Here is a 14,868-nt window from a genome sequence, read left to right as displayed (position 1 = left end):
CGCTACCGTCAACAAACAATCAATTTGAACCATGCATTGATCGTCCTGATTGGGCCAGAAGACACGGAAAAGTGATTTTGCAACACAACGTCGCATCACAGACAGCGGAAACGGTTAAAAGCACAATTGCTGCACTTGGTTGGGAACTCTTGTCCCACACTCCATACTCACCAGACTTGGTCCTTTCGTACCACTTGTTTTCATCAGTGGTTCACGTACTTTTTCAGGAACACTTCAGCGGTTAAGATGTCGAAAAATATCGATGACTGGTTTCTCTCAGTATGTGAACAATTTTTTGGGGAGGATTTGAAGGGTGGATTGGAAAACGTATAACTAATGATGTATATTTTCAATAAAGCGTTTTGTTCTATTTTTGATTTTTCACAGCTACAATTTGCGATCAAAAAATCTAAAAAAATTCTATAATATGCGGCATGTGGACCTCAATATTTCAGAACTTTTTTACGAAATTAAGTAGGCAAAATCAGCCAAAAACTGGAATTCCGTTTTTTCTTTTTCACTATTCCCACGGAGATAGAGGGTTGAAATTTGGTGCGAGAGGTTTTTTGTGTATGCTATCTACTGACATATTGGGTTTTTCATTTGAGTCAAGGGCACATTTGACTAGACCCTTTAAATTGTTTCTTAAAAAAAATACGAAATATTAACCGGTACACCTGGTATATTTACAATTATGAATTATAAATTCAAACCGGTTTTTGTCAAAATTAATTTAGGAATCTGAATATATGAAATGCTGGGAAGTTTATACAAAGATGGAATTACAAATAGCAATAACAAAATTATTTTAACTGTTTAAATTATTTTTGTATTTCTCATCTCTCATACTTTGCAATTTACGTAAGTAAAAATGACGAGTACACATAACTTTGTAAAATTTGCATACCATTGATAGACAATCAATTGATCTTTAATCACTCATTTATCTAAAATTTTCAATATGTGGAGATAATTTATGATTTCGTGGTACACATTCTTTGAGATTATTCTTGGAAGCGGGATAATAGTCAAAGACATTTAAGAGCAATTTTATTTACCTTCAATCACAAGCGACATGTGTTACCTAAATATCAATTTATTAGACTTCTTTATACAAGGTTAACTGATAATCTACACTGGTTTATTGTATCTTCTTTCTCATTCGATTCATTTGAAGTATTAAAGGGCCGTCGCTGTGTAAACTTCTTAAGCCGTTATTACGTGAAGGACAGATTACAAAACTGATAAAAGGAGATATTGAAAATTGTCTGAAAAGTAAAGATATGTGGAAATCTTATGTACGAATTATATAAACAATAGTTCTAATAATTATGAAATAATTAGTATTATTTTATAAAGAAAAACCATATTTTATTCTGTGAATTTAGGGATCTTTTTCTAAAGTATAATTACGTACTTTAGATATAAACTATAGTCAGGGAATTTTATAATTTCAGAATTTTGAAGTTTGCGAAGTAGGGAATTTGTGAATTTGCAAACATGGAACTTTGAAAAGGGAATCACTTCGATGATTCGGAAATTTAATGCTCCGTAGATTTTGTTGAAAGTAAGAAAATTCGAATGTTTTTAAATAAATTTTAAAATGTGGATTGAGAAAAATATTATCTGTTTTTTTTTTAAGATTTAATGAATGTCAAATGAGTTCCAAAAACGTGCTCAAAAATACACACATTATTTGTTTTTAAATATTTAGTTATTAGACAATGTAATATCAGTGTTGTTCACAGTTTGTTGTTTCTTCCATTTTCATAATAATTCGATGACGCAAAATTTAAAATGTCGATTATCAGTGATCAGCATAGCAAACAGAACGTTAATCGATAATATCGGAAGTATTGTCCAGAAAAGTTGTTTGTAACTTTTTTATCTGTGTAACTGATTATTCTTAATGTATCATATTAATATATTTTATTTAACGTTCTAAACAAAATTTTCATCAAAATTGTATTTATGTAGTAGCAGGTGGATGAAAAAGATATCCCAATGATCACTTACTATTATCGTTACAAATCTACCATAGCTACAGAATGTAATGGTGAGATAAATCAGATTAAATTTGATACACGTGTGTTTTATTGTACTTTGTTATTCAATTACGTTTTAGAGCCAGAGTTTTTGATAAATATATATTAATTGCGTAGTTTAAAAATGTAGAAGTTGTAACTTTTATAAATTTGTATATTCAAAGTCTTGCAAAAGGTGTTCGAGACTTTGAATGTTTGGGAGTTTGAGGATTTAGGGATTTTGGAATTTGGGGGTTTAGGGATTTGGGAATCTGGGGATCTGGGGATTTGGGAATTTAGGGATTTGGGGATTTAGGGATTTGGGGATTTGGGGATTTGGGGATTTGGGAATTTGGGGATTTGGGGATTTGGGGATTTGGGGATTTGGGGATTTGGGAATTTGGGAATTTGGGAATTTGGGAATTTGGGGATTTGGGGATTTGGGAATTTGGGAATTTGGGAATTTGGGGGTTTGGGGGTTTGGAGGTTTGCGAATTAGGGAATTTGGGAATTTGGGAATTTGGAAATTTGGGAATTTGGGAATTTGGGAATTTGGGAATTTGGGAATTTGGGAATTGGAGAATTTGGGAATTTGGGCATTTGGCAATTTGGTAATTTGGTAATTTGGTAATTTGGAAATTTGGGAATTTGGGAATTTGAGAATTTGAGAATTTGGTAATTTGGGAATTTGGGAATTTGGGAATTTGGGAACTCGATAATTTCGGAATTTGAAATTTCATAAATTACCAAAATCGAGAATTTTACAATTTGATAGATTGAAAATTTTATAATCTGATAATCTTGCCATCACAGAATTTTACAATTTGAAATTATTAAAATTTCATTACTTGCAATCAGAAATACTTTTCCCCTAAAAATGAATTATGAAGTCCGTTATCCTCACAATCTCCACTGAATCATCTGAGTCAAACGACAAACAATATTTTTGTGTTCAAACTTAAAGCAAAATGGTGTAAACACAAACTGCAAATACACCAATTTCGATATCACTGCAATTTTCTGTTTGTTACAAATTATCATAAAATTTAAAAAACGTGTTAAACACGACAGACATTTTCAGTAGAAAACGTTTCTTTCTTACCAATCAAGGTGTGCCCTAAATATCGTCAGAGATGATAACAGTTCAAAGATGCCAAACTCTTGTTCGAACATTCGAAGCTAAACCTTAATCTCTTGATCTCGCATCAAAATATGTCTTTTATCATTAATAATGTTTATCGTGACACAGAGTGATAAGAAATACAACGAAATAGTAAATTGATCATAGTGAAGGTCAGGAGATAATTCGAATTAATAATTGGTCGATTGAGTATATATACTGGAGCTGAAATTCTTGGACACAATCGTGATCAATCTTGCAACTTGGAACTACGAGTAGTTTTAGTGAATCAAAATGAAAGGTAAGTTCGTAATAAAATTATATGTAATAATAAAAGTAATTCTCAGTTCGCAATAGAAATTGGTACTCGGTCGTACAATCGATAAATTTATTATCGTAATCAAACTTGATTAAACGAAGTACTTTCTCTACATTCATTATCTTCGGTTCGCTATCGCCTGGAAATAAGTATTAACTCAGGGTTAATTTAGAGATATAGAAATCAGAGATATTAGAAAAGTTCTTGAATTCGGGAATTTACAAGTTTGAAAATTTATCAGTTAAAAGACTCGGCGATCTGGGGGTTTAAGGAATTAGAAATTTCGAGAAGCTGAGAATTTTGAGATATGGGAATCTGAAGATTCGAAAATTTTGTATGTTTTAAACTTGAAATCTTGGGAATTTGGTCATTTAAAAATTGGGGGTGAGATCTTGAAAAGGTGAATATTTGGCAAGTGCAGATTTGGGAATTTGAGAATTATGAAGCTCGAAAATTTAAGAATTAGAACCTTGAAAATTTGAGAATTAGAAGCTTGAAAATTTAAGAATTAGAACCTCGAAAAATTAAGAATTAGAAGCTTGAACATTTAAGAATTATAACCTTGATAATTTAAGAACATCGAAATTAGAAGTTCTCCTAATTTACAGATTGAAAGTTTGCAGGTCAAGTTTTAAGGTCACCTATTGACACGATGACACAATCTTTCGACAAGCAAAAGAATTAATATCATTACAATACATTCATCCTCTCTATTCGCGGATCTCGTTTGTGCATTTACAACGTCACCTTCGAGACGAAAATCAAGTGCAGAAGGTTAAATTCATATACAAAAATGATTCGATCTGTTTAATATTTTTCAGGACTGTTTTTCATCGCCTTTGCGGCCGTTATGGTCTACGTGTATTCTCAAGAGGTCCCCGTAAACTGTCCAGATCCTAAGGACGGAAATGCTACATTAGTCGCACATCCTTGCGATTGCACCAGTTACTTTGTCTGCTTCGCTGATGGAGTCATTCCCATGCCGTGTCCTCCAGGTCTTCATTTCAACAGGACCGTCCATACCTGTGACTGGCCATGGAGAGCAGGCTGCAGAATTGATGAACGGTGTCCCAGATTAGCAGAAAAACTCGAATTGGCCGAAGAACAGGCTTACGTTTAAATCTTCTTATGCACAATATGTTTAGTCTATCGCGTTATATCTCCGTTTCAAGCGTTATTCGTTAATCAAACTCCTGTCTCCTACATGTAAGTCGTTCGATGGAATATATTTTCGTTTACAACTTTGAAGATCCTGTTGATCAGGATTGTTATTTATCAATCTACTTATAGTTCGGTAATATTACCGTATTAGTAAGTACATTTGTAAACCAATTGAAATAAACAATATATTCTATCACGACACTTTTCGCTATCAAGTACTTGCTTGATGTTATTAGAATTGTTAAATAGACAAGTTGGAGCAACTGTGCCAGAAAGCGACATAATTCATACCGTGAAAAATTTGTAAAGCATTATGCACTTTAAGTCAACGATACCAGCGTAAATAAAAATTATTCATTTCGAGTATATTATGAAATACATATTATTATGGAAACCATTAATTCACTATCTATGGTTATTAAGTATAATTGTACTCTTTAAGACAATAAATCATACAAAAACTTTCAACTTATAAGAGATATGTATAAAATTGTACTTTACATGTATAACTTGTGAAATATAATTTTAAACGTGTTTTAATATTTGTGTATCATTTTTTAAAAGTATTAAAATAATTTTAAGTTAACGAATTGACAAATTAACAAACCAACGAATTTATATTTATGCAAACTTTCAAATTTAGAAATTCTTTTTCCCTGTAGACAAATTTTTTACAAGTTTATAAATTTTCTTGTTTTTAATTCCCATTTTCAATTTTCCTAAGTTTTTCATCTTTTCACGATTATAAATTCTCATATCTGTCGATTTTTCAATTTACAAACTTTACCAACTGATACAACGTAAAGACGTGCATGCTACGTGAATACATTCACGATAATTAACTTTAATACCTCGAAACTTTCTTGTATACATGTATACCTTTAAAAAGAGTTCACGATACGGGAAGATTGCAAGTGAATCGATAATTAAACTACCGTGAAATCGGAGGGTCATCCGCCTTTTATGTACTTTTAAACTTGATATATCGATTCGTGGAAGATTGAAAAAAGTACAAGAAAACCTTAGCCTGATCTGACAATAAGAAATATAGAAAGAAATAAGGATAAAATTGTAAAAAGCACAAATCTCTGTTCGCGTTGGAATTTTAACCAAATTTTTATTAATTTAATAGAATATTTTAATTTAACGTAATTTAATTTTTAAATTTTTAACGTTGATTAGAAAAGAAAATCCCTAAAATGATTTTTAGCGAGGTCTCGTTCAACCACAGTCCCCCTTAAACTCCCTTTTGACAGTTTTTATTAAATATCACCCAAATTATTGAATATGGAGCAAAAAGTTTCAAGCAAAGAATAAAACTCTTAAAATGGTCCGCAAAAATGTTATATACACTTTTCATCTCAACTTATGCTTGTAATAGTATACGAAAATATGTAGGGAAACATAAGTACACTACAGCAAGCAAGTTTTAAAATATACAACTTTTTAAATTTTTCGCACTATGAACTTAATGCTACCTATCAGTCCCCAAAACTAGAAGAAGCAAATCACATTAACGAAAAGTGTCGTGAAAGAAAGTATTGTTTATTTCAGTCAAATATACATGTACATAACACGGCAATGTTATCAAATATTGATAAAAATTTCTAATAACCAGGATTTTTAAAGCTGCAGACGAAAATGTATTCTATTGAACGACTTACACGTCGGAGACAAAGGTGTCATTAACGATAGTGTAATTGAGACACTGACTTAACGAATTAAACTAAACATATTATACATAAGAAGCTTTAAACGTAAGCCGGTCCTTCGGCCAATTCGTGTTTCGCTGTTAAATTGGGACACAGTTCATTAATTTTGCAGCCTGCTCTCCATGGCCAGTCACAGACATGGACAGTCGCGTTGAAGTGAAGACCTGGAGGACATGGCATGGCAATTTTATCGCCAGCGAAGCAGACAAAGTAACTGCTGCAGTTGCATGGATGTGGAACGAGTGTAGCATTTTCGTTGGGTGGTGGACATTCTACTGTGATTTCGTCCTGAGAATACACGTAGACCACAACAAAGGCGGCAAGGGCGGTGAACAGCAGTCCTGAAAAATATTAAATATTAGATCGAATCATTTCTGTATATGAATTTAATCCTATGCACTCGATTGTCGCCTCGGAGGTGACGTTTTGAATGCACAAACGAGATCTGCGAGTACAGAGGATGAATGTATTGTAATTCCCAAATCTGTACTTGCCAAATATTCACATTTTCAAGATCTCAGTTCCCAAATTTGTAAGTCACCAAATTTCCATAATGTCAAGTTTAAAAATTAAAAATTTTCAAATCTTCAAGTTCCGATATCTCGAAATTCTCAATTTTCTAAAATTAAAAAATCCTAATTTCTTAAGTTTTCACATGGTCAAATTTTTAAATTGTTACATTTCAAAACACCAAATATGTAAATTCCCTAATTCCCTAATCCTCAAATTTTTCGTATCCCCACATTTCCCAAATCTCTAAATTAATCCTCAATCAATACCTTCTCCAAGCTACAGTAAACACAAAATAATGGATTAGAAATCAGATTTAATATGAACCCTATAATAAATATATCAATTGTACGAGCACCGATTTCTGTTACATAGTCAGAATTAATTTTTTTATTACTTCTGTTATGCACAATTTTATTACGAACTCACCTTTCATTTTGAGTCACTTAGCTCCTTGATGCTTCGAGTTCCTAGACTGACTATGATTGGATTGCAGAATTTCCGTGCCACTATATATACTCATTCGACCAATTATTAATTGCCGAAATATCTTTCTATTATAAGTCTTAATTGTATCCTCTTTCTCGCACTTGGAAGTCCATCCTTCTCTATTTTTGCCGATTATTCTTATCCGTCGCGATATCAGTGTCATGCGAATATCGCGTTTATTTTTCCCGATCTTTCAGCGCTGGAGTTTGTTAGAAGTGGTAGCACACTAGTATGATATCTTTGCCATCTTGAATGTTATAATTACCAGAAAAATCAGCGTAGGGAGATAAATCGATAGTAGAAAAATTATAATACACCTTCACATCCATATTGCTGTTTTTAATTTGCCAAATCTTTTTCATTGCACTTCATAATTATCTCTCTGATAAACATAAACGATCAAGGTATTCCCAAAAATCACCTGAAAATAATACAAAATAATATAGCACTGGTATCTTTTAAAAAACCTAAACTTAAAGAATATTTCTGTCAGATCTCAAGAAAAAAGTCGTAAGACAAATTTCGTGTTAAAAAGAAATAAAATTGAGAAGACTGTGCTGAGATATTAAGATCAATATCTACATTGTCGTCATCTTATTAAACGCCAGTACAAGTTATAATTTTTACAACTGCTTTAAAAAAAATATGAGTCAATATTTTTTTGATGTCGAAAATAAAATACATACCATAATTATTGAAATGTTTATTAACAGTCTTCTTTGTTTAAGATTTTGTTGAACAGAAAATTTCTTATCTAAGCTGTTAATTGATAACGTGTATCAGAATGATTAATTGATATTACCGCATCCATTGTACCGAGATATGTAATATTTGTTCCCGATTTCTGTTACGAGTTTGCGAAACGGTACAACGGGTACATTTTGATGCATTGCCGAGCAATGCGTTATGCTTGATGCTTTCGCCGAGTGGTCGGAATATAGCTACGTGTCTTGTTGAACACGATTTCGATAATAAATACTTGGAAATGATAGTGACTAAACGAATTTTTATTATCTTTACGAAACCTTATGTAAGTTGAAGCAAGATTTGAAAAGGAATTCTTTTTTCCGTGAAATGACGCTGTATGAGACATTAATGATCGATATCTGTAATATTTTGGAAGTGGGGTAAATAATCGATAAGATATCATTGGGAGCTACTTTCCTTCCTGTCAGAACACAATGCGCGTATTAAGTTGTCCAGATTATATTTTACAATTTGTCATGTAAATTGCGTTGTACTTTGAACTTCTTTGTTTATGCGTACAGATATCTGCTTTTTCTCATTTATGAATGGAAGAGTATGGACGATGAAGCAACAGTATTAAAACGTAGTCTTAGAAAATGCCTTAGAAATTTGGCATTTTTGAATTTTTGAATTTCAGGATTTTAGAACTGTGGAAGTTTGGAACTTTTGAATTTTAGAATTTTGGGGCTTGAGAAATGTTAAAATGCGGAGTTTTGGAATTTTAGAATTTTAGAATTTTAGCATTATGAAATTTTGTGATTTTAGAATTGCAGAATTGTAGAATTTTGGGATTTTACTGTGAAATTTTGTAATGTAGGAATTTTGAAAGTATTATTCTAGTAGTAGTATATTAATTTATAACAAATTAACAAATTATCATGCAGGTTATATTTGAATTTTTTATTACATTGATTTTATTTTATTAATTTCACTTCATTGAAATATGTTATATAGATTATATGGATTGATTATAATAAAATTATAGATTATAATTAAATTCAATTGAGTTAACAAAATAAATTAAATTTAACTAAAGGAGCATTAAATTATAATAGAAAAGTAAATTAATTTAAATTAAAAGATACTCACACACAAAAAAAGGCTCTTGTCAGAGCCATATGATGTGCAAAATCTGTACAGCAACCTCTCCGATGTGCATATCGGGTAATGCTAATGCCGGCGCTATATGCCATAAATGCAAGGGTTTCTTTAAAGTTCGGTATCATTGCGGAAAAAAAATGGTAGAGGTTTTTCACATATTAGAAATTAAAGATGAAGGTTTGGACTTTATGCTTCTTTAAACGGTATCACCAAAAAAAATGTGGCAAGTCCATGCATTTCGTCAAACTTTGTAATTTTCAATATTGCAAACATGACCTCACATTTACGGTGTCATTGTGGTAGGGATGCATTAAATTTAAAATCAAACTACAGGGTCTTAAAGTAGAGATCTCAAGCATTAATTAAAAAAAAAGAGCATACATTTGCAATGAGTTTTCACGGAGTTATCATCAGTCAAATTTGGCCAATTTTTGCCTAAAATTTTTCTATGCCATATTTCTTTTGAGCAGCGTATGTGGTAATTGTTCAGAAGTGTTATACATTCTGTATCTTGTTCAAACATCAATAACTGATCGATTGTATCTTCGATTACCCATTGAAATATCAAACTTACACACGAAGAATATGTGCTGTAATGGAAACGATAAGATCCGTAAGAAAATTGAGGGATAGGAAGTGATCGATATTTACAGATAGATTAATTAGCCGAATAAATATATAAAGCGGCCGACAATTCTGTTGGGTAGTCGTGATTGGTTTGGTAACGTGAACTTTTGGTCTCTTTATATCACCAAGATAAAATGAAAGGTGAGTTGATTGCCAAGAATTGCAATCCATCATTCTGTCAATCTTCTGTCCTTATACAAGATTTTCTTCCACAATATATTCTACAATTTCAAAATACTTTTTAGTTTCTAAATACAGTTAATTAACCTAATTTCTACAGTTTCAAAATTCTCTTCAAGATATTGACTTTTATCGCGAATAAAAATATGTGCAAATAAGTAGATAATGTTTGCTGTCACTCATTTGTTAGTGTGTACTCGGTTGACAACGTTGTTGCCAATCACGCGGTATCGCGTGAGGTGTCATTGCTTTTTAAATATTGTGGCATACAGAGACCTTCCAGTTAAACAGCTTATGTAACAAGTATTTCAGTATTGAAGTATTATTACGAATTTAATAGACACGTTGTTTATTCAATTTAACCAAAGTCTTCAAAGTATTTTATTTACTAGTTTAAGAATTTTTTTATTGAAATGTTCATTACTGATTTTTAGACAAGTCACTCAAGGATATGTGTGTAATTGTAAACTTTAATTTTATTATAAACAGTGTGAAAGTTTATAGAAAGTACAGTCACATTTTAAGGGTTTAACAAGGAGTATAATTTTTTAAAATATTTCATTGTTGCATTTAGCTTTTCAGTTTAATCGAGAATTTGAGATTTGAAAATTTAGAAATTTCAGGAATTAGGATTCGGAATTTAGTTATTTAGTAATTTAAGAATTTATGTATTTTTAAATTTACGAATTTGTCAATTAAAAAATTCGAAACTTATTCCTACATCCATAAACATAGAAGGGAAGGTTGACTTGGAAAGGCACTTTAGAAGTATAAAAATTTGACAATCTAATAAAAAACTTAATAGAAAATTAAGTTTTAATGTACTTAATAAAAAATTTGAAATTATAAATCTTAGTAGTTCCTTAAGTTTCTTCGTTATTACATATTTTTGTTATGCTTGTTTACGATCTCTACTGGCCGCCATTTTGATTAGTTCGTGCTACGACCGTCCGGTGTCGCGTATTTTACATTTCTAAAATGTACCTAATTCCGTTTGTATTTTTTAGTACTGCTCTTCACCCTCTTGGCCTGCGTGGTCTACATAAACGCTCAAAATGACATCCAAGTAAAATGCCCGGAATTGAAAGAAAAAGATCCGCTACTGGTTTCTCATCCATGTGACTGCAACACTTACTATGTCTGCACTCCACCCGGTCCTACTCCCATGCCATGTCCTCGAGGTCTTCAATTCTACCCTCCAAGACAAAGATGTGAATGGCCATGGATTGCAAAATGTGTGCCCCAAGCTGGTTGTCCCGCAAAACCCTTGGACGCGGAAAATGAATTCTTTGAAGAGCCGGCTCATCTTTAATACAATAATATATACATAATGTATTTCATGTTTTAATAAACACATAATATACCGAATGTTTCAATATACACACAATGTAATTAACACTTCATACTTTATTTAATGTCTCAATATACACAACGTTTAATCATGGTGTATTAACTCTTTCATTGTGCACATAATGTATTTAATATTTCATTGAGTATACACTGTATTTTAATGTTTCAATATATGTGTTTAATGTTTCAATAAAGTATTTTATTAATTAATATAATGCCTTCCATTTTTAAATACAATTTAGTGTTCCAATATACACTTGTATTTAATTTTTTAATGTACACATGATTATTGTTTTAATATAAACACAATTTAATGTTCTGTAACTATGTTTTTAGTAATATCTGTTTTGATATTTTCATAATAAATTCCACAATAATGAACTGGAATGTTGCATACGAATATATTCAAAATAAATCAAATTAGGTTATATAAAATTATTTTTTAAAATACATTAATTCATAATTTTGTGATTACGAAAGATATTTTTAGTAATTATGAAATTGTTCATTTAAATATGAAATTTGTTATTCATTTATATTTTAACGGAATGTTCTTATATTACAGCGTATTATTTTATGTAATACATTGGAAACATAATGCATTGTACAGTTAAATGACTATGTTTCTTCTTTTTCTTTAAGAATCATATGACCATCAAATTATGTCGCAGCTTATCAATGGATCTTATTATCTTCATCCAAACGATAAGGTGAATCATCCTTGAATTATGTCGTGATAACACGTATCATTCCAGTTACATAACAATAGTCTGTACAATTATTTTCGTTTTAATCATTAAATGCTTCAGTTTTTAATAGTTTAATAATTTACCTTGAAAATACGAAAATGTATAAGATAAATTAAGAAAACGTGTAAAGTAAATTAAGAGATCAGATGAATTCTGCTGAACATAAATTAGAAGTTAAAATTTAATTATCTTATTCTTTATCGCGTATTACAACTAAACACTAATAATATATTGAAGCAGTTACTACGTAACAAATTCGATAAAAGGAATCTTGAGATATCAATAATCAGTTTATCGTTTCGATACAACGAACAGAAGTTGGTTGAAAGCCTCACAATTTACGTCACTGTAGTAATTTTAGTGGAACAACTCGGTGACAAATAACATTATTATTCATATTTCAGAAATTAACTCTTTGCACTCGAAGGCATTTTTGCTGTAGCCAGATATCAACTTCAAAACATTTCAGTTAAAAAGATTGCTGAATTCTTTTAAGATTCGTCCATTGTTAATTGTCGCTATTGTCTGTTCTACTGTGTTCATACATGTATAATGTCATAGATTTAGTTAAAAATTATTTATTTCAAATTGTTGTTGTGTAGGTCCTTAAAATAGGGGGTAGCTGACGTAACGCGGACCAATCAGAGCACGAGGATTACGCATGCGCAGACGCGAGAGCGACTCAAAGCAATCTAATACATAACTGTATAAATTAAACACTATAAACTAAAACCTAATTCTGGAAAACATATTTATTTAAATCCAGTTTTATACACAAAATGAATACTTCGGGTGTTGTAAAATCTATAAATATTTTTATAAGAATATCTTCTTTCTGCGCTACCGTAGTATAAATGGGATCATGTTTTATCACAACTACGATTAACATAAAATAATGATGAGACAAGTAGAGAAAGGATTTAACTACAAAATGCTTTTCAGATTAAAAATTATAATTCACTCTTTTAATACATATTTAGTACCAAAATTGATCAATGAAATTACAAAAATTTAGAATTTAGATCAAAATTTGATTTTTAATGAATTAAGCTTCTTCTGTGGCATTGGATACTGTTGTTTAATCTATCACGGTTGCGTTCAAATTGGGTTCCGTCGTGCCTACAGTCGTGGAAGCTTCTTCAGGTTCTTCTGGGGTCGTGGAAGGTTCTTCAGGTTCTTCTGGGGTCGTAGAAGGTTCTTCAGGTTCTTCTGGGGTCGTGGAAGGTTCTTTAGGTTCTTCTGGGGTCGTGGAAGGTTCTTCAGGTTCTTCTGTGGTAGATGTTCCAGATAGGCATCGTGCATTTGCAGGTAAATCGCACACCCTTAATCTAGGGTTGAAATGAAGTCCTTCTGGACATAACATAAGGTATGGTATCCCATCGTTGCACAGGTAGAAAGACGAGCAATCGTCTGGATTTTGGAGCAGAGTGACGTCCGCTTCATTTTGTGGCGGACATTCAATCGCTTGCGCGATATAAACGACCGCCAAGAAAACTACAGCAAATGCTACTGCTAAAAATTGAAAAACAATTTTCGTTAATATTCACTTGATTGAAAATTTGAAACTTGAAAGAAATAGGAAAAAAGACTTAATTGATAAATTTAACAACTCTTGATACTTATGTAACTAATAGAAGTATAATAAAACTTGTGCAGTGAAAAGGTAACTGGGTCAATGAAGAAGGTAACTTGACTCATCTATGGCCCATTATATTTGTAATTATGGTAACTAACGGTTTATATTTTGTAATTATGGTAACTAACGGTTATACGTATCACAACGAATTTTATTGAACGATTGAATTAATATTTTGTAGTTAACCCTCAGAATAAAATTCTATTTTCACTTAAATGACAGGAAAATTTGTTATTTGTTATTCGAACAATGCTCAATACTACATTTTTGGAAGTTTTGAAGAAATGTTTTATGATACCAAACTTACTTTTCATTTTCTAGTTTGGAGATTACTACACCGAATTTGTGACACTTTACACTGGATACTGCAAACTGCATAGTTGCAACTGGAAATTGTCGTTATATATACTCGTCATAAATTTTTTATTTTAACGCGTTAATCACGAGTTTCAACATAACGATAAGAGATAGGATAAGTCAATGGAAATGATAATCCGATTCTAGTATTCCATTATTGTCTTATAGTATAAATCCACGAAACTCTTGAGACGCCATCTTAAGTCATTCATGGATACTTGTTTTTCAACTCGTTTTTTAATTTTCAGCATTATTTACAATTTTCTACAAATTTTTGTAACACAAAAATTTTCTTTTTATTTTCTAAAATGTAAAATCTTTAATTAATTGCAAATGCTATTTCTCTCTAGCCGACTTTTTTATTTTTATATATTTGTACATTTTTCTTTCAAATTTTTTATCTTACTACAAATCTTTTTAAAAGAATAAATTCAGTTTTATTGAAAATTAAGGACTTGATATTTCTACAAATTTTAACATTAATTCAACTGATTGCATTATTTAATTTATAATGATGTAATAGTGTTATCAGCAGTATATAATACTAATGTTAAATGTTTCTGTTACTGTTTAATTTATTAAATTCATCAGTTATTTCATTACTGACTCACTTAATTCTTCATTACATTATAATTTTCTAAATGTAATTATTTCCTAACTACATTATTTCTTTATTTCCTGTACATTACTAATTTAATTCTCCATAAATTTTCATCATTGTTTAATTTTTTTAAATGAACAGTTTTACAATATTATGTTCAATGTCATTATATTGAATATCACATA

The 14,868-nt window shown here is 30.9% G+C and overlaps 4 protein-coding genes across 4 annotated transcripts; 2 read left to right on the top strand and 2 right to left on the bottom strand.

Annotated features, from left to right (window-relative positions):
- The first annotated feature begins 3,333 nt into the window (after positions 1-3,333).
- On the top strand, positions 3,334-5,071 carry LOC143264555 (peritrophin-1-like). The gene is made up of 2 exons (XM_076532198.1): positions 3,334-3,445; positions 4,285-5,071. The coding sequence occupies exons 1-2, from the start codon at positions 3,439-3,441 to the stop codon at positions 4,581-4,583; spliced, it is 306 nt and encodes a 101-aa protein (XP_076388313.1). The 5' UTR covers positions 3,334-3,438; the 3' UTR covers positions 4,584-5,071.
- A 1,079-nt stretch (positions 5,072-6,150) lies between these two features.
- LOC100880413 (peritrophin-1-like) lies at positions 6,151-8,318 on the bottom strand. Its single transcript, XM_003702653.3, has 3 exons — positions 8,022-8,318; positions 7,276-7,756; positions 6,151-6,677 (listed from the first exon to the last, which is right to left on the bottom strand). The coding sequence occupies exons 2-3, from the start codon at positions 7,280-7,282 to the stop codon at positions 6,376-6,378; spliced, it is 309 nt and encodes a 102-aa protein (XP_003702701.2). The 5' UTR covers positions 7,283-7,756; positions 8,022-8,318; the 3' UTR covers positions 6,151-6,375.
- Positions 8,319-9,889: 1,571 nt separating this feature from the next.
- Positions 9,890-11,526, top strand: LOC143264559 (peritrophin-1-like). The gene is made up of 2 exons (XM_076532213.1): positions 9,890-9,951; positions 10,998-11,526. The coding sequence occupies exons 1-2, from the start codon at positions 9,945-9,947 to the stop codon at positions 11,300-11,302; spliced, it is 312 nt and encodes a 103-aa protein (XP_076388328.1). The 5' UTR covers positions 9,890-9,944; the 3' UTR covers positions 11,303-11,526.
- Positions 11,527-12,823: 1,297 nt separating this feature from the next.
- Positions 12,824-14,123, bottom strand: LOC100882364 (peritrophin-1). Its single transcript, XM_003702670.2, has 2 exons — positions 14,033-14,123; positions 12,824-13,601 (listed from the first exon to the last, which is right to left on the bottom strand). The coding sequence occupies exons 1-2, from the start codon at positions 14,037-14,039 to the stop codon at positions 13,168-13,170; spliced, it is 441 nt and encodes a 146-aa protein (XP_003702718.2). The 5' UTR covers positions 14,040-14,123; the 3' UTR covers positions 12,824-13,167.
- Between the last annotated feature and the right edge of the window lie 745 nt (positions 14,124-14,868).

The sequence above is a fragment of the Megachile rotundata genome, chromosome 5 (genome assembly GCF_050947335.1).
Source record: "Megachile rotundata isolate GNS110a chromosome 5, iyMegRotu1, whole genome shotgun sequence".
Classification (NCBI taxonomy): domain Eukaryota; kingdom Metazoa; phylum Arthropoda; class Insecta; order Hymenoptera; family Megachilidae; genus Megachile; species Megachile rotundata.
Note: the sequence above shows the minus strand (reverse complement) of the source record. Positions and strands in the feature narration are given on the sequence as shown.